Source organism: Mirounga angustirostris, unplaced genomic scaffold (assembly GCF_029215605.1).
Source record: "Mirounga angustirostris isolate CCGP_5_RB_7025 unplaced genomic scaffold, mMirAng1.0.hap1 SCAF_13, whole genome shotgun sequence".
Taxonomy (NCBI): domain Eukaryota; kingdom Metazoa; phylum Chordata; class Mammalia; order Carnivora; family Phocidae; genus Mirounga; species Mirounga angustirostris.
Genome location: NW_026991721.1, coordinates 6678344 through 6695208, shown reverse-complemented (window position 1 = coordinate 6695208; position 16865 = coordinate 6678344). Strand labels below are relative to the sequence as shown.

The following is a 16865-nucleotide window of genomic DNA, read 5'->3' as shown; positions in this document are numbered from 1 at the left end:
AGTGGACTCGGAGAGGTTTAAACGCCCCATCCTCCACGAAGCCTTCCACACTTCCCTGGCCAGAAAGCGGGCTCCCGGCCGTGATGAGCGATCTGCTCTCCGGCCGGCACTCTCCGCTTTGTGCTGTGGCCGCGTCGTCCCCGCGGGCACGCCCACTGGCCTACGCGCTCCTGGGGCCTCGCGTGCCTACCCGCACGGAGCCGGAGCCCAGCAAATACCTCTGGGCTGAACCACGAATTGCTCAGCCAGGCCTTCGGGATCCGGGCCGCCTGGGCCCAGGCCCGGTTCAACAAGTGTGGGCGGGCCGCCCGTTCCCGCCCGACGGCTTCGCGCCTCCCCAGGCGCCCGGGGCGCGCCGAGTCGGGCCGGGCCCCGTTGGGCGAGTTTCATTTCATCACCCGCAGAGCGTGCGAGCGCGGGTGCACATAACGTTGCCCCCTCCCCTCCTCGGCCCCCTCCGAAACTCCCAAACTTCCGTTTGCGCACGCTAGCGCTCCCAGCTGGGAGGTCCCGGGCGAGGCGGGCGGCGGCCCGGCCGGCGGGGCGGCCGGGTGCTGGGTGCCCCCCGCCCGCCCCCCGCCCCCGCCCGGCCCCCCCGCCCAGGCCGCGAGGCCACCTCACCGGCAGCGGAATGGAAACCGGTTCGACAGGTAACAAATAGGTGGGTTGTCACCGTTATTTCCCAACGCATGCGCCGTCGCTCCCCGGGACGCTCCAAGCTAATTAGCTCAGATCACCCCCCCCACCCCGCCCCAGCCACCAACACACACCGCCGCGAGCCAATAAAGCGTGAACCCGTCCGTCCGGCTCGCACTTTAAGACTTCCCGAGCGGCCGCGGGGGACGCCAGTCGAGCCAGGAGACGCTTACCTGCCGCTTCCCCCCGCCGCCCGGGGCACCTGGCTGCAAGGGCCTCCGTTCGGAGGGAGGGCGGCGACGGCCCCGCGGAGTTGGAAACGGGCGCGCACCGTCCCGGGCACGGTCTCCCCGCCGAACGTGGGGGCACTTGGGCGACTCGTTCCCTGAACTGCCCCCTCCCCTCCCCCGCCTCCGGCTCGGCCCGGGAACGGTGGGACGGCTCCCGGCTCTAGTGACGGAAGCGGACGGTGCCGGCGAGGAGGGTTCGAAAATGCCCCGCGCATTTCTGGTGAAGAAGCCGTGCGTCTCCACGTGCAAGAGGAACTGGAGCGAGCTCCCCGACGAGGAGCGAGGCGAGATCTACGTGCCAGGTGAGGCCAAGTCCGCGGCCGCGAGCCCTCCGCCGCCCTCGAGCCTGCGGCGCCCGAGGGGCTGGGGGCCCCGTCCAGGCGGCGGGCGTGCGGAGCGCAGCGACGCGGAGTTCCGCGGCGGGCGCAGCCGGGACGCCCGATTTTATGTTTAAGCGGCCGCGGCCCCGTTAGCCCGCGGCGCGGGGGGAGGGGAGGGGAGGGGAGGGGAGGGCAGGGCGGCCGAGGAGGCGGCGCCGGGTGGGGGCGGGGGCCGCCGGGAGGGGGCGAGAGTCGTTGCCAAGCCCCGCGGCTGGGCAGGGGGCAGGCGGGTCCGTGGCGCGCGAACCCGCGCGGTGCCGCCCTCCCCTCCACCGGCCGGAGCCGCGGCGCAGGGGAGGCAACGGGGTGTGTCACCGCTCAGGCGACCCTCCACTCTCACGTCGTAAATCCAGAAAGCCGGGACTTTTATGAGGCGGGAGGAGGCACTGGAGCGATGCCACCTGGGGGGGGGGGGGCACAGGGAGTGAGCTGGAGCTTCGGCCGCAATTTGTGCAAAATGTTAAGAGAAAACTCGTTTAAGCCGCCTTCATGGATCTGTCCGTCTTTCCCACACTCTGGTGGCCAGAAGGTCGTGGTGGGGGTCAGGCCGCCAGGGGTTCCCGGCCAGCCGCCCCGCGGAGTGCGCGGAGACCGTGGAGAAGGCGCCCCGGCTGCACCCCGCTTGTCCTGAGGACCAAGGTGGGATCAGGTCTCACCGCTGTTAGAAACGCGCCTTCTTGCAGAGGACATAGTTGAGTGGAAAGTGTTTTTCAGGAGCCCAGCCCACAGCCAGGGGACCAGGCCCCCGGGGCAGCTGGTGCACCCAGCTTGTTTCGGGAGGACGCCGTGAGAGCGTCCGAGTCAACGTTGAATGAGTAACCCGAGTTGTTTCTCTCTCCAGTGGCATCTTCCTCTGGAAGCCCTGAGAACACTTTTGTGCCTTCCGTCCTCCTCCACACCCAAGAAAATCTTTAGTCAGGAGAAAGCCAGCTTCCTTCGGAACTCCCCCTCCCCACGACTTGGGGGTGGGGCGGGGGCTGCGCTGCACACCCTGCCCAGCGCCTCCAAGGGAGGTGGGGGGCGGGGGCAGAAGTTGTAATTAACCAACCGACTTTGACCCTTGATCTGCAGGCTCCCTGGCAGCGCCCCAGGCCTTGTAGGAAAGTGGTGAAATGAGGGCAGTGAGGGGCCCTGTAAGGGCTCTTGCCTCAGTTTCTCTCCTGAATAAATTGGTGGAGACAGTGGGTGTACTGGTGAGATCTCTGTGGCCTGACCTGCCAGGATCCAATGGCCTGTGACGCTGTTGGGATGTTTCACAGGTTATCTCAAGGCGCTGCTTCTACAGCCTCCTTAAAACAAGGGGAAACTGAGACCCAAAGGCAGGTGAGCTGCCAGCTCACCTGAGGTGGATTAGGGTGTGGGCCCAGGATTCTGTTTATAGTTTCCTGCGTGACCAAGTTCCCTGGCGGGTTGGCAGGTTGGTGTTCCATCTCCAGAAGGGTCAGGAGAGGAACAGAGCCCCTTCTTCACTCCTGCCTCCTCCCTCACCTGTGTTTGTCTTGCTGCTTAGCTGCTCCTTCGGATCTGATAAACTGAACTTGGACTGTGTTAAAGGTGAGCTGAGCCTTGCGAGACTCGGTGTGCTGTTATTTTTAGTTTTATTTCACATCCCAATCAGTAACAGATCATGTGTTGACTTTTACAAAGGACAAAGAAATTCCGTTTGTTCAAATCATTGACTTCCTTGCATCCTGGTGATTTTCCCCACCACAGTTCTGGTGGCCGTTGCAGGAGTGGTGGGGGAGGCCTCCAGCCCAGGGGCTGTCCCATCAGGTGATGGGCAAGGGCTTCTGGGTGCTCTCTGCCACCTGCTGGTGCTGTCCAGGTGAGGGGAGCTGTGCAGACCTCTCACTCTATAGGATCGGCCAAGATGGTTGGGTCCGGGTCAAAACCTGGAGGGCACAGGTGAGAATTTGCCCTCATCATTCTGGGGAGGGAGAGTCCTGTGGGGTGAAGCAAAGGTAGAAGGCAAGGTACTTAATTGAGCCTCTAAAAGCCATGTGGCCCACTGGCGAGTTTTCCCACAGGTTTTGGAAATGAGAAAGGGAATGTTCTCGGGCCACGCTTGGGTGCCTCAGATGGCTGGAGAGTGGGGAGTGTGTTTTGTGATGGCTTGTCCCCTGGCTGAGCCATTCCATCACTAGCCGACCATGACCCCAGGAGCCGGCTGGGCACGTTTCCTTCACCCCACCTCACAGACTCAGCACATTGTGACCAGCTAAGCATTGACCCCAGTCCCACCGGGAGAGGCCCTGGGGAAGAGGCCCTGGGGGGAGCTGGGGAGCAGGGAAGCATTTGAGGTCTGACCTTCCTGCCGGGGCCCTCTGAAACCCTTAAGGCATCAGAGAGCCCCTGGAAAGAGACACTTTTACTGACTGAAGGCTCAGGGCGCCAGTCTGACCAGCACTCTAGCCTCTCTCCCGGAGGCACGATTCTAGAAGTTCCCACCCCCAGGGCAGAACCTTTTCCTGGCCTCACTCCCCTTCCAAAGCCAAGGGAAAAGCCCAGAGGTGGGCACAGGGGGCTGAAAGCTCACAGCGGAAAGGAGATTGCAGGCTACCTATTTGGGCCCAAGAGCCTGGCCTAAGCCCTTCACTCCCCGCCCCTCATCTCCCAAGGCATTTCTCCTTTGTTGTATCAATATTAATATGCAGGGAGTAATGCTGGCTTCTTGAGGAGGAACCTAAGCACCTGTACCAAAGGGCTAAATTCCATCTCTTGGGCTAAAGGGGAAGCTGGAGAAACAGGGATGAAGCCCCATACTCCAAGCCCTTGCTGAGTCACAATGAAAAGCCAGGAAGGTACTTGAGGGTAGATGAGCCTGGTAGCGGCCTGGAAGCCGAAATGACATGCTCCCAGATGTGGGCATCCCAGGGCCTCTTCCAGGCCCCCAGGCACCCCCTTTCCGGCGTTGGGGCCTCTGCAATCTGTCCTCCCAGTTCACCAACACACCCACCCCCTGGAGGCAGCCAGGCCGAGGTGTGGGGGACCAGAGTTGCTTGGCCCGGCTCTGGCTAGGCAGTGCAGGGGTCTGGGCCGCTCCATGTCCAGGCCAATGTGGACAGGCTTCTCAAGTCCGCTTTGGGCCCCAGAGTACGTGTGTGTGGGTGGGAGGGAGAGGGGGCTGGGGGAGATCAGGCCCCCAGTGAGGGTCCTCCTCTAACTCCTGGGAAGTGCTGGCAGGGAAGGACGTATCTGCCGTGGATGGGGACGGGAGAGCAGCTTGGGCCTGCGCAGTGGCCTGGATGGGGCCAGGGCCTCTCCCGTGGGGCGCTGTCCCATAAGCTGCCAAGCCATTTGCTCCAGGCTGCGGTGACCCGAGACAGACTCCTGCCACACCATTTGTCCCAGAAAGAGAGCAGGTGAGGGCAAGTCCTCTGGGCACAAGGAAGACCAGAGCGAAGGGTGGCCACTGTTGATGTTCACTTTCAACAAGTTCGCAGTCCCACGGGGTGCCCAGCCCCGTGCTGGCCAGAAAGAGGCGGGGAGGAGACAAATGGAGGCACAGTCCACGGCTGGTCAGGGCCACCCACCCTGGCACACGGGCTCAGGTGCCCGGTGTCGACTTCGTTACGGACACAGTACAAAAGGCAGTTGGGAAAGGGGAGAAAGATACTGCCTGCGAGAGAAACTTGGCATTCACAGAAGGGAAGCAGTAGGCTGAGGAACAGGCCCATTGTTTCCAAGGCTGCCCACCTTTCAGGCACTGCGAGCTGACCTGCGGGGGCTGAGGGAGATGGACACAGGGGACCCCTGCCTTTCCTGGTAAGGGGGCAAGGCCACCTCACCCAGCGTGGGTCTTGCTGATACATTGTCGCTCCCCATTCGGCGCTGAGTCACACCCCCCCACTCCCAGGTCAGCCCCCCCCCGCCCCCATGTGGTCAGAGGTTAGGCGTCCTCACGTGTGCCTCACCTGCTCGCCCCAGGGAGCAGCCGTGACTCCAGGCCCAGCAAGCGGTAGGACCTGGCCCTCTGTCCGGTATTTGGCCAGCTTGCCGTCTGCGACAGAGGGGACTTGCTGGGGGCCAGAAGGGGGGAGCCGGCCCTTGGGTGGAAAGCTGCCCATGCCCTCAGCATCACCCAGCAGAGGTGAGCTGGGCCAACCGAAGGGGAACCGGCGAAGGCCCGAGGGAGTAGGGAGAGGGCCGGCTGGTCTGGCCTTGCCGTGCTCCGCAGCTGTGGGCGGGCGATGATAGCTGCAGCCACCGCCTTGCCGGAAACATCTAATTAGGGGACAGAGAGCAGCACAGGCAGGGCCCAACCAGTTCTGCTTCCTGCCTCCTGCCTCCTGCCACCCAGTGCCACCCAGTGCCAGGAGTGGCACGCTGATGAGCATTCCGTGTGCGTGCGGTGGCAGCAGGGCCAGGCTCACGGGGGTGGCGGGAAGACAGGTTTGGCGGGGTGGATGGCATGAGGCAAACATCCCCACCCACAGGGTCCCCTGCCCCTGGCTCCCTCCCTGTCCCCTGCTCCTCAGCACCAGCTCGGCGGGGTTGCTGCGGAGTGGGAGAGGCAGGCACAGGAAGTCGGTCTCCCCGGTCTCCCTGGCTGGGGTGGATCCGCAGCGCCCCCACCCTGAACACTGCCACCCCCTCGGCGCGAGGGAGCCAAGAGTGACAACTCCTTCGGAGCACAAACCAGTGAGCCCTCACCTGTCATCACTCCTCCCTCGGCTGCTGCCTGTGCAGGCCGTTTGGCCAGGCTCCAACTTCCAGGAGCTTCGCTCACGCTATCCGATATGGAAGGACAGAAGAGGGAAGAGGTTTCTGTTCTGTTTGTCACTACCTGGATTGAGAAATGGAAATTGTCATTCAGCTTTGAATTCTTGGCCAGGAGCTCCCTCCGGTAGCTGGTAAAGTGGCATCAGAAGCTGCCAGCACTCTGCCACACCCCCGCCCCTTCCCAGTCCCCAGCCCCCAGCAAGGGCGTGCACAGACAGCCGTCCCTATGGGGAGGCCGCAGGGACCCCGAGAGCTTGGGCCTGCCGGCCAGCCTCCCAAGCTTCGGAGAGAGGCGCCACGCCAGCTCAGTTGCCGGGCCGGGCCAGGCACTGGTGAATCAACTCCGGGAATGAGGTGGCTCATTAAAGTCCCCCGGACAGACGGACGCCAGTGCCAGCAGAACGGGTTCTGGGCGGCAGGCAGGCGCATTCTTCCCTTGTCAGACCTTTGTTGTGTTTTGAGGGGGCGAGAGCCAGGGCCTCTCCCGAAACTTCTTCAGTGCTTTCATATTCACGCTTTCTCCATCAGTAGTCCTCGGCCTTCCCTGTCTTCTGCCTCCAGCCCCCCTGCCCTGGGGCCGCCCCTCCCGGGGTCCCCGGCCTCTCTGTCTCAGCAGCCATGAGGCAGGGGGTGCACTGGGCCTTGTCCGTGGGTCTGAGACCTTTACTCGGCCTCCCAGAAGCAACTCATCCTTTCCTTCCTCTGCCACTCTTGATTCTTCCTTTTGAAGCTTGGAAAATGCTCGTAGCTTACGAGGTTTAAGTACAGCGAACCCTTGCCCAACAAGATGGGTTTGAACTGCGCACCGGGCCACTCAGACATGGGGTTCTTCCCATAAATACAGCACAGCGCTGTAAATGTATTTTCTCTTTCTTAGGATTTTCTTCATAACATTTTTTTCTTCTCTCGCTTACTTTATTGTTATAATACACAGAATGTACAAAATACGTGTTACTCGACTGTTTCTGTTCTCGGTAACAGGAGGCTCTGGGCAGTTAAGTTTTGGGGGAGCCAAAAGTTCTATTTGGATTTCTGACTGTGGGGGTGGAGGATCAGCACCCCTAACCCCTGCCTTGTTAAAGGGTCCACTGTATGGAGTTTAGCCTTTTGGGGAAGAAAACTACTGATGAGTTAAAACATTAGCTAGTTTGCTCTGCTTGGCTCAGCTTTGAGACCCGTCCCCTCCGTGGCACTGTCACTCAGACAACTCTTCCTCTTCTCTGCTTCGCAACGGGGTTTAGTGTGAGGTGTGTGTCGCGGGGAGCGGCCGCCGCAAAGGGCTGCCGGGTATCGGTGCCTCGGAGGGTGGAGGTTGGGAGCCCAGCCCTCACTGTGCCCCAGCGAGCGGTCCCTGCCGTGGGGGCGGGTTGCGTAATAGCTGGGCACGACGCCCGGGAGACTGTTAGGCTGCATCCACCTGCTGCTCCCTGACCTCCTCCCTGCTCCACCTCACCTGGCCTGTTTGCCTGCCAAGCTTGGCCAGTGGGAGTGGGGAGCCTAGAACCCTGAGGAGCTGGAGAGCAGACACCAGCCAGCCTGGAGGACCACCCGGTCCCCCGAAGTCCAGCAGCTAAATTGGCCTGAAGCAGCAGCCCAGAGTGGCCCAGGTCACTGGGGACCCGTCAGGGCCAGGGATGAATCCCTGGGCCCAGGGCCTCCAGTGGTGCCCCTTGTCCACGCAGGAGCATGGATGAGACCTGGAATCCGGAGGGACTGGCCCAGGTGGGGCAGGCAGACAACTCGGGAGGGATAATTGGCAGGGCAGGTTCGGTCCTCCCAGTTCCGCTAAGACACAAATTACTCAGTGGGCAGGCCTGTGGGCTGTGGTGCTTGGCGGGTGTCCCCTGTAATTACCTTAATGGGCAGGAGGGAGGGGCAGCGTGTATGGGCTGGGGGCAGCTTGCTCTGCCATGTGCCTGCGAGGGGCAGGCGGAGGCTCCCGGGCCCAGCCAGCCCACTGCCAGGCAACTGTCCTGAGACCCCAGTGAATCCTGTTCTCCCCACCAAACCCCTCAGCTGGCTGTTCTTCTCTCTGCAGTCAGTCTGGGCTTCTGCCCACCACAGCCCTACCGGGAACCAGAGCCGTCGGTGGCTGAACCCCCATCTTGCCCCCTGGTTTTGGACATGAGCCTTCGGGACTCCAGCTATAGTGTGGCCCCTGGACCCTGCGTGGTAGCCCAGCTGCCCTCCGAAGACGTGAGTCGTTTGGCAGACCCCCAGAGCAGAGACCACGGCTTCCTGCGCACCAAGATGAAGGTACTGCCCCTCACACTGTCTCCGAGGATCAGGAGCGTGTCTATAGACCTGTGTCCAGCCCACAAGACCCGGTACAATGAGACCCAGACAGAGGCTGGCCTTGGATCTGGGTCCAGGTTTCTGCTGAGAAGTGGACCCAGCAGGGCATGGGGGGTGCGGGGAGAAGAGAAGCAGGTCTAAAGCGACAACGTCATGCATTGGGAAGAAGCAGCAGGGTTCTAGAGACATTTCACCCTTTGGAGTCCATTCCAGGAGTTATTTCGGTTTGTTTCTGTCCTTAAGGAGAGGTACCTCTTTGCTAGTCCTAGGAAAAGCAGGAGACGTGAGCCCGGCTCAACGCCTTCTCCTGGCTTCCCCTCCGTGCCGCGTCCAGAGTGAGCTCTGGAGTCCACTTGGTGGTTAGCTGTCCCTTGAGGCACGTGCCCGGTGGTCTCCAGCTCACCCGAGCGTGCCGCTTCCGGCCCCGTCGGCATCTGAGGCCTTGTACCTCGGGCAAGGCCGGGGGGGCGGGGAGCAGCCTGCTGTGCTCAGCCTCTGCAGTGGGAGCAGTAAGGAGGGCGTGGGGCAACAGAGATGCCCCTGCTTTTGAGGAGCCTGCAGACAGCGAGGCTGTCGCTGGCTGGGCCTGCATTCCTGAAAGGTCTAGGATCTGGAAGCACCTGCCAGCACCGATCTAGTGGAAGGAATCTTGTAGCTCTATTCTGTGTGCCAAAGGACTGAAGAAAGCTGGCAGCAGAATGCCTTTCCTTCCCCTCTTCCTCGTGTAGGCCAAGCGTGTGTTGTAACCAGAGGGGAACCACCCAGACACGTGCAGGGGAACCAGCACAGTGGCCCCAAGCCCCTGGGGCCTTCCTCTCATCCCTTGGACTCTGGTCGGTAGGGAGGGCATGGAGAGAGGGCAGAGGGCACGGGATGGCAGATGCGCCTGAGAGGTGGGTCCTGACCCAAAAGGTCTTGACTAGCCGGCAATAAGGGGCCTTTCCCTGGGGCCAGAAGCAGTAGAAGAGTGTGATGTGATGGGTGACAGGAGGAGGTGACAGCAACAGGGCCACCTGCAGCACAAGCAGCCTCTGGACGTTAATGGCTGTGGAGGACCGAGACCATGTCTGTCTGTGCCAGCCACAGGGCCGGAAAGGAACTGCCGTCACGCGGAGCAGCATCCTTCCCGAGGGGCAGAGCATGGCCAGGATTTGCTTCCAAATGATCCAGGGCCAGGGGGAGGTTGGGAGGTAAAGATAAAACAAGACTGGCCCTAAATGACAGTCACCCTACTCATGGTACTCATCTCCACAGCTGAAAAGATTTGAGCCTTTCCGTGGTTACAAAAGAAATGAAGCAGGTTTATAAGCAAGAGGGCTGTGAGGATGGCAAGGGGCCTCCCCTCATACCGCGTCAGGCCTGGCTCCAGTAAAAGCAGGGGGCTGGGCTTCAGGCTCCGAGCGGCGGCCTCGGGGGGCGATGGCCATGACAGAGGCCATATCCTGGTCGTGCCCCTGTCCTCCCTCAGAGAAGGCCGACAGAGGCCCAGGTGCAGGGCAGCAGCTTTGAGCCCCAGGAAGGGAGGCCTTCCTAACAGGTGATGGTGACCCCAGCTGTTTCTACAGGTAGTTCATTGCACATCTCTAGAGGTGTAAAGGGGCGGGTGGCAGGGGATTCAGGAACCCAACAGCAGGCCTGACCATTGACCCAAAGGTTCCTTCCAGCCCCACCAGCGCTCATCTGTGAGCTAGGGGCACAGAGGTGCGGCCTCCGGAGGGCGAGCTCGGCTTTCCATGGGCGGCTGGGGGCCGGTGTTTGCATCCTCCCAGCATGCCCACCTGCAGCCCCTGCTCCCGGACGGCTGTCACAAACACCATCCTCGCCCACAGGTGACCCTGGGGGACAGTCCCAGTGGAGACCTCTTCACTTGCCATATCTGCCAGAAGGCCTTCACCTACCAGCGCATGCTGAATCGCCACATGAAGTGTCACAACGACGTCAAGAGGCACCTCTGCACCTACTGTGGGAAGGGCTTCAATGACACATTCGACCTGAAGAGACACGTCCGCACCCACACCGGTAAGAGGAGCCCCTTGGGGTGGGGCAGTGAGCTCCTCCAGCCCCTGCCCAGTGGGGGATCCACAGCCCAGGAGGGGCATCCTGGAGCTCGGGCAGAAGCCCCCCTCGGCTAATCGGTTTGGTCCCTCAGGGAGCTGGAGATGGGACAGGCCTCCTCGGTTCCCCTCCCCCAGAGTCAGGTGGCCTGGCCTCGCTGTGGTGGGGAAGCTGCTCACGGGGCTCCTGTCGGCTCCCTGACACCCCGCGCTCTCCTCCCTGCAGGCGTGAGGCCCTATAAGTGCAGCTTGTGTGACAAGGCCTTCACGCAGCGCTGCTCTCTGGAGTCTCATCTCAAGAAGATCCACGGCGTGCAGCAGAAGTACGCGTACAAGGAGCGGCGGGCCAAGCTGTACGTGTGTGAGGAGTGTGGCTGCACGTCTGAGAGCCAGGAGGGCCACGTCCTGCACCTGAAGGAGCACCACCCCGACAGCCCACTGCTGCGCAAGACCTCCAAGAAGGTGGCCGTGGCCCTGCAGAATACTGTCACCTCCCTGCTACAGAGCAACCACCACCTCTGAGTGGCACCACCCGGCCTGGGTCGCCTGCCCGCTGCCCGGCCAGTCCACCCTCCCGCTGCCTCTCGTGGGCCGCGGTGACCAGGCCTGGAGGCCCCCACCCCCTGCCCGGGCACACGTGCCGGCTTCGGCCCTGCACTGAGCTCTGTTCACGTTTGCATTTTTGTCTGATGGGCAGAGGCCACTCCGAGCCCCGGGCCGACATGGGCGAGGCCCACCTTCAGAGAGAGGACTTCCCAGAGGAGGGACATGAGGATGCTTGGTGGCCTTCCTCCTCTGGAGCACAGGGGCGGGGACCGCTGGTCCCCCGTGGACAGCAGAGGAAAGAGCACGGGCAGAGAGCAGCCGGGCAAACCCAAGGTGCTGCTGGGGGAGCTGGTGCCCGCCTGCCCCGCGGTGCATCCAGCGCTCAGGGCCGCGGGGGGTGAGGCCCTTCCCACAGGGAGATGCATACACGTGCCCAGCTGTGGACGCGTGTGCGCACACAGGAGGCCTTTCCACACATCACCTCATTTTTAGGAAATCGACGACAAGGTGCCAAGGAAGTTTTATTTCCTTTTTTTAAAGATGACACATGTACAGATATATTAATATATTTTTGGTGCCGATGGCGGCTATTTTTAAGAGAGGATGGAGCTGGCTTTGTTCCCTCTCTATGCAGTTCTATTTATCCTGGACATTTCATACCTCCTCTGTGCCTTGGCTCTGGGGGGGCTGCCCTCAGCCACCCCCACCCCTCGCACCTAAGACCTTCCTCCAGCCCTGCCTGGGGGCTGCTGGTCTGTCTGCGGTAGCTCGGGCTGCACTGGCTCCTCCCTCCCCCCCTCCCCCTCCCCAGGGCTCTGCCTCCCTCCCACATCCTTTCAGGGCATGCCTGGGGGTTACTGAGAGCCTGCTTGCCTCCCAATAACAGACCTTTGTGGAACAACTCACCAGTGTGGAGACCAAGAGTTTGTCCAGCTGCGGCTGTAGGAGAAAGGCCGGTGGGGTGATGAGTCTTTGATGCACCCAGAGTCCACCGTCGAGACTGAGAAGAGAATGGGACCAGACTGCAAGGCCTGCCCTTTCTCTGGTTGAGAGAAAAACCCTAGGGCAGCAGCAAAAAATTGGGACAGAATAATAACCAGACCCATCAGAGGCCTCTCGGGAGGGCAGTATTGGAGGGCTAACAAGTTCTATTTGTAGCCTATTTTCTGACTCTTTCACAGGACTAGGCTGGGTTGTGAGCACATAAGGAGCGAGCCATCCCGGGGCTGGTTGGCTCCATCGGAGGAAGTCGGCCACCAGGCTCTATTGGTGTGGCTGTGTTTCCCGCTAAAAACAGGAGAAGGGGTGTGGGTCAAAAGGGAGAGAGGGGCAGGGTTGGAGCCAGCCTGCCAAAGAATGAGAAGGCAAACTCGAAAGAGGTCCGGAGAATGCAGCGGGCTGGGTGGCGCAGCGAAGCCGAGCCCCTGAGCAGAACCAGCCCCAGACCGCAGGGAAGGCGCTTTCTGGGGCCGCCCTCTGACTGTGTATAGATTGTTCTGGAAGACTCCTGTTTTATTTTACTTTAGAGTGTCTGGGAGCTGCTGTATTCTGGAAGTTATATAGTATAAACCTTATCTGGAAGCTCTGTTTCGTTTACATTTCTGTATCCCTGTGTTATTGCAATTGGAGGGAGTCCTAACGCTCTGTGTTGTCTGTTTTATTTTATAACTTTCCCCCCAACTATTAAAATCAAAGGATTATCGTTTTCTGTGTTTCTGCTTTTTTGTCTTCTAGACCTCTCTTTCCACCTGCAGGGAAATTAATCAAAACAGTGGTTGCATTCTAGTCAAAGCTTTCCCCTTTTACGGTTACCAGTGAGCTCCAGTCAAGCCAAGAATCTGGCTTGCACAGCCAGAGCGGCCTGCCCGTGGTCGCGGCACTCAGTGCCTGCCGACCGACCGCTGGGTTGCTTGCTTCACCTGCCTGGCACTCCCGCATCCTGACGGGGCCCTCCACCGGGCCAGTGTGGTCGCTCGGGGTCCAGTTTCCGCTTCTCTTCCTAGCACCTGCCAGGACCGCAGAAGGAAGACGGTGATCCCAAGTGACAGGGCGCAAAGGTCACATGACTTCTGGGTCAGGCACCTAGCTATAGGGCTGGCCACATTTGCATAGCACACATTCGGTGCCGGGCACACTTGTTTCACCCACAGTAGCTCGCTGCCATCACTGCGGGCAGAAAGAAGCTGGGTAGTGGGCCAGGGTCTCCTGACTGACTAAGGTGGAGCTGGGGTGCGAACCAGACTGCCTGGCTCTGGGGCTGTGCGTGCACTGCCCCTCCAGGAAATTCGAACCAGACGGGAATTTACAGATTAACTGGCCTTCCCCATCACCTACCTAGGATCCCTTGCGGAGACCTGATCACTCTGGGGACCCAGTTCCGTGTTCTTCCATCATGTCCCCCCTGCTAGGTGGACACCAAGGAGGGGGGGTGGCTGCCAGGCTTGGGCCTTCGATGTGATGTTCCAGGAGGTGTGAAAAGGGTTCATGCCCTGGTGCTGTGAAGAGAAAGGAAAACACAGTTCTGACGGTAAGGCTTCCTGTGAGAAGCCCAGAGGATTGGCAGGGGCCCTAACCCTCCTTATGTCTCTTTAAGTAGCCAGAGGATTTTTATCTCGAGAAGCCTCTCAGTGTGAAAGACCAACCAAATCCCGTTTTTACCTGTCCCAAGATGAGCAGAACCCATTGTTGGGAACCCAGATGATTAACTGCTGTGTCAACTTTAGGAGGAAGCGGGGATAAACTCCTAGGAAGCCAGGGGCGGGGGTGGGGATGTTCCCGGGGCTCCCTGTGAGCTTCTACTTTCTCTCCCACTCCTTAGAAGAACTCCAGTGTAGGACACCTCTCCTAGGAGCCCTTCCCTAGCAGCATCAGTCAGACAGCCCCATTTCGAGGGACCGTATGACCTGCAGACACTGTAGCATGAGTGCCATGAGAGAAAAAGGAAAAGTATGGGGCCTCTGCTGACTGGGAAATGGGCCCCAGCCAGGCAGGGATAAGAGAGGAATGGGCGTCAGCATATAACCCAGGACACGTGTGTGTCGCCAGACTGCAAATGCCGTGGGACCTGAAAAGGAGTCTTTTGCATCTGAAAGAGTAAAGACTTCTTGGAAGACGTGGAGCCCCAGCTAGGCTGAGAAAACAGGGGATCTGAATAGAACCAAAGAAGTGGGGGGTGGAATAGGATCAAGCCCAGAAGGGAAGAGGTGTGGGCAGAGGGTCTCACTATTTCCATCAGCAATCTGGATGCTTGCTTCGTTCATTCAGCACGCCAGAGGCATTTTTGGAACCCCGCCCAGGTGTCAGTCAGAGCTGATAAGACAAGATTCTGACAGGAGAGCCGGCTAGGGCCTAGCAAGATGGCCTCACGGAGGATGAAAGCAGAGTCCTATTTTTTTTTTTTTTAAGATTTTATTTATTTATTTGAGAGACAGAGAATGAGAGACAGAGAGCATGAGAGGGAGGAGGGTCAGAGGGAGAAGCAGACTCCCCGCTGAGCAGGGAGCCCGATGTGGGACTCGATCCCGGGACTCCAGGATCATGACCTGAGCCGAAGGCAGTCGCTTAACCAACTGAGCCACCCAGGCGCCCCAGAGTCCTATTTTTATAGCCAAAAACAAAGCAAACAAAGGTGGGGTGGGAGCACTTTACAACAGGAAGCGCTAGGAAGGTTTATACCTTATATTTTATGTATTTTCTAATTTTTTTTTTTTTTACAATAAGCATATATTATTTTTACAACCAGAGGAAAATAAAACTATAAAACAATTTAGGGGGTTTAGCTGACACAAAGTTCAACACACTAGCCCCCCCCAAAAGCCAGCGTGATCTTGGACAACATCAGGAGCGTGGCGTCAACAACCCTGCACCCTGGGCGCGTCCCCGGTCAGTGGGTCTGAGGCCCAGCCCTGTCTCGTGCTGTCTGTGCGGGCTTGCGCAAGTGACCCAACCTCCCAGTTTCCTCATCTATAAATGAGGTGGGTTCCTGAGTTCAAAAGTCCCTTTCTGATATAAAGACTTTATGTCTCTAGGCCCCCATCTTGATAAAAGCTTTGAAGAAACTCACTGACACCTTGGAGTGGAGATGAGGAGACGCAGGAGGCCGAGAAGTTGCTCAGTGGTGGCAAAGACCAACTACCACGGTGGCTGGCTTGAAGCAGAGGGAAAGGCTTACCCCGGGTGGTTCCAGCTGTAGAGCCTGGGCCGAGAGGTGAGGATTAGACGGGGTGGGGGGGGGGGAGGGGACAGCCCCCACTGCAGGGAGTAGAAGCCTTCCAAGCCCCTGCATGGCTTCCCCAGGGGGCGGCTGCATGGGGGAGGTGGGAGGGGAGGGGAGGGCAGCCCCCCCCCCCCCCCCCCCCGGGCACTGTCACTGGAGTGCTGGGGCTCAGAAGCCATTCGTTAGCGATTTCTAACAGGACTCTGTCATGGGACTGAAGGCTGGACAAAACAATCTTCAAGACTCTTTCTACCCTCAAATTCTAAAAGGCCAGGCCAAAGTACAGTGGTCATGACTTCCCGGCCTGTTTACCATTCCCAAGAAGGCAGAGCCAGGGTAAGATGCTAGTGAACAGAATGGAATGGGAAAGACAACACTGGAAAGCAGCAGCTGGGGGGGCTGTCTCGTACGCTGGGCTTGAGGTGACGGAGACCTGGACTGACTGGGGGACACAGACCCCTTCTCACTGCCTCTGGTCCTGGCCCGTCCCCTAGGGCCACCCAGAACCAGGCCCCTCCCTCAGGAGATGGCAGCCACCTGACCCAGGGTGTCCCACCCTCTTCGTATCCAAGACCAACGTGCCCTCCTCCATTCCTCATGCCAGCCCCCTTCCCGAGTTTCTAGAGTCTGTTTTGACATTGCACCCCCCATCACCCAGCCTCGCACCTCCCAGCTTTATTTTAGTTCCTGTAGCCAATCAGTCAACTCCTCTCGAGGCTCCCTCTGAGATTGCCCCTCTTGCCGGGCAGCTCTCCGCCTGGGGGGGCAGGCTTGCCGACCCGTGGGGCTCAGGCCGTGCGCCGCTGTGGGGCCAGCGCTGGAGGGGCGGTCGTCGGACACGCAGATTCTGGTGCCGGGCCAGGGCGGTGCATTGAGAGTTAGATCTTCCAAGTTCTGTTTCCTGAATGTAAGAGCTGGGTATCAAGTGACTGATTTCCTCTGTTCCTCCCTATTCTCTCTACATAAACTGGGTGAGAACTTCCGCCCTGATCAATCTTTCAGAGTAGAGTGCAACACAAATCAGGTGTCTCACAAGGCGCTCGGAGGAGAGGGGCGGGCAGCCAGCTACCCTGTGTAACCTGCCTCGATCGCAACCGGGGGCACCACGAGCCCTTAGACTGCTCCTCCGACTTCAGGCTCAAGGGGCTGCCACCCCCACCCCCATGCAGAAGGAACCCGGGCAAGTGAGTGCCACAGGGTGGGCCGCTCTGTGTCCGGCTGCCAGGCCACACCGCCCATTGGCAGCAACAGTAGCCATCTCCTTCCTGAGAGCAGAAGGACCCAGAGAGGCCCTTGGGACACTGGTGTCACTCACTGCTAACCCCAGAACTCCTGGAACAAGCGTTTGCCTCAGGAGGACACGTCAGCAGTCCTATAATAGCAGCTAATCACCGCTTCCATTCGCTGAGCTCCTACTACGTGCCAGGCAGCATCCAGCTTCGCTTCCCTCTGACGTCATCACTAATCCCCACAACGACCCCAGGAGGTAGCTATTACTGTTCTACTTTTAGACAAAGAAATTGAGGCTCAGGGAGATTAAATATCTTGCTCAAGGTCACATGGATAGCAAGCGATGAGGCCAGGCTCCAGCCTGAGGTTTGCTGGACTCTCAAGTTGGGGTTCTTTGTTGTCTCTCCGATTCTCAATGATTATGAAATGGAAGATCTTTTCCTTTCAGTTCTTTACTTGTTCTCTGGACCCTGAGCACCTACTGTGTCAAGCAAGC

The 16865-nt window shown here is 59.7% G+C and overlaps 2 protein-coding genes across 2 annotated transcripts; one reads left to right on the top strand and one right to left on the bottom strand.

Moving 5' to 3' along the window:
• The first annotated feature begins 1095 nt into the window (after positions 1 to 1095).
• Positions 1096 to 11470, top strand: OVOL1 (ovo like transcriptional repressor 1). Its single transcript, XM_045893272.2, has 4 exons — positions 1096 to 1228; positions 8067 to 8284; positions 10153 to 10342; positions 10604 to 11470. The coding sequence occupies exons 1-4, from the start codon at positions 1129 to 1131 to the stop codon at positions 10897 to 10899; spliced, it is 804 nt and encodes a 267-aa protein (XP_045749228.1). The 5' UTR covers positions 1096 to 1128; the 3' UTR covers positions 10900 to 11470.
• On the bottom strand, positions 2374 to 13306 carry LOC123856946 (uncharacterized). Its single transcript, XM_064576181.1, has 6 exons — positions 13258 to 13306; positions 11830 to 11923; positions 10222 to 10314; positions 5960 to 6092; positions 5221 to 5530; positions 2374 to 3249 (listed from the first exon to the last, which is right to left on the bottom strand). Exons 4-6 carry the CDS (start codon positions 5964 to 5966, stop codon positions 3192 to 3194), a joined length of 375 nt encoding a protein of 124 aa, XP_064432251.1. The 5' UTR covers positions 5967 to 6092; positions 10222 to 10314; positions 11830 to 11923; positions 13258 to 13306; the 3' UTR covers positions 2374 to 3191.
• Between the last annotated feature and the right edge of the window lie 3559 nt (positions 13307 to 16865).

Coding starts and splice junctions, on each gene's coding strand:
- OVOL1 (XM_045893272.2), top strand. CDS start 1,129: ATGCCCCGCGCATTTCTGGTGAAGAAGCCGTGCGTCTCCACGTGCAAG. Junction 8,285..10,152: donor TCCTGCGCACCAAGATGAAG/GTACTGCCCCTC, acceptor CCTCGCCCACAG/GTGACCCTGGGGGACAGTCC. Junction 10,343..10,603: donor ACACGTCCGCACCCACACCG/GTAAGAGGAGCC, acceptor TCCTCCCTGCAG/GCGTGAGGCCCTATAAGTGC.
- LOC123856946 (XM_064576181.1), bottom strand. Junction 3,250..5,220: donor CTGCTCCCTGGGGCGAGCAG/GTGAGGCACACG, acceptor TTCACCCCACAG/GACTCTCCCTCCCCAGAATG.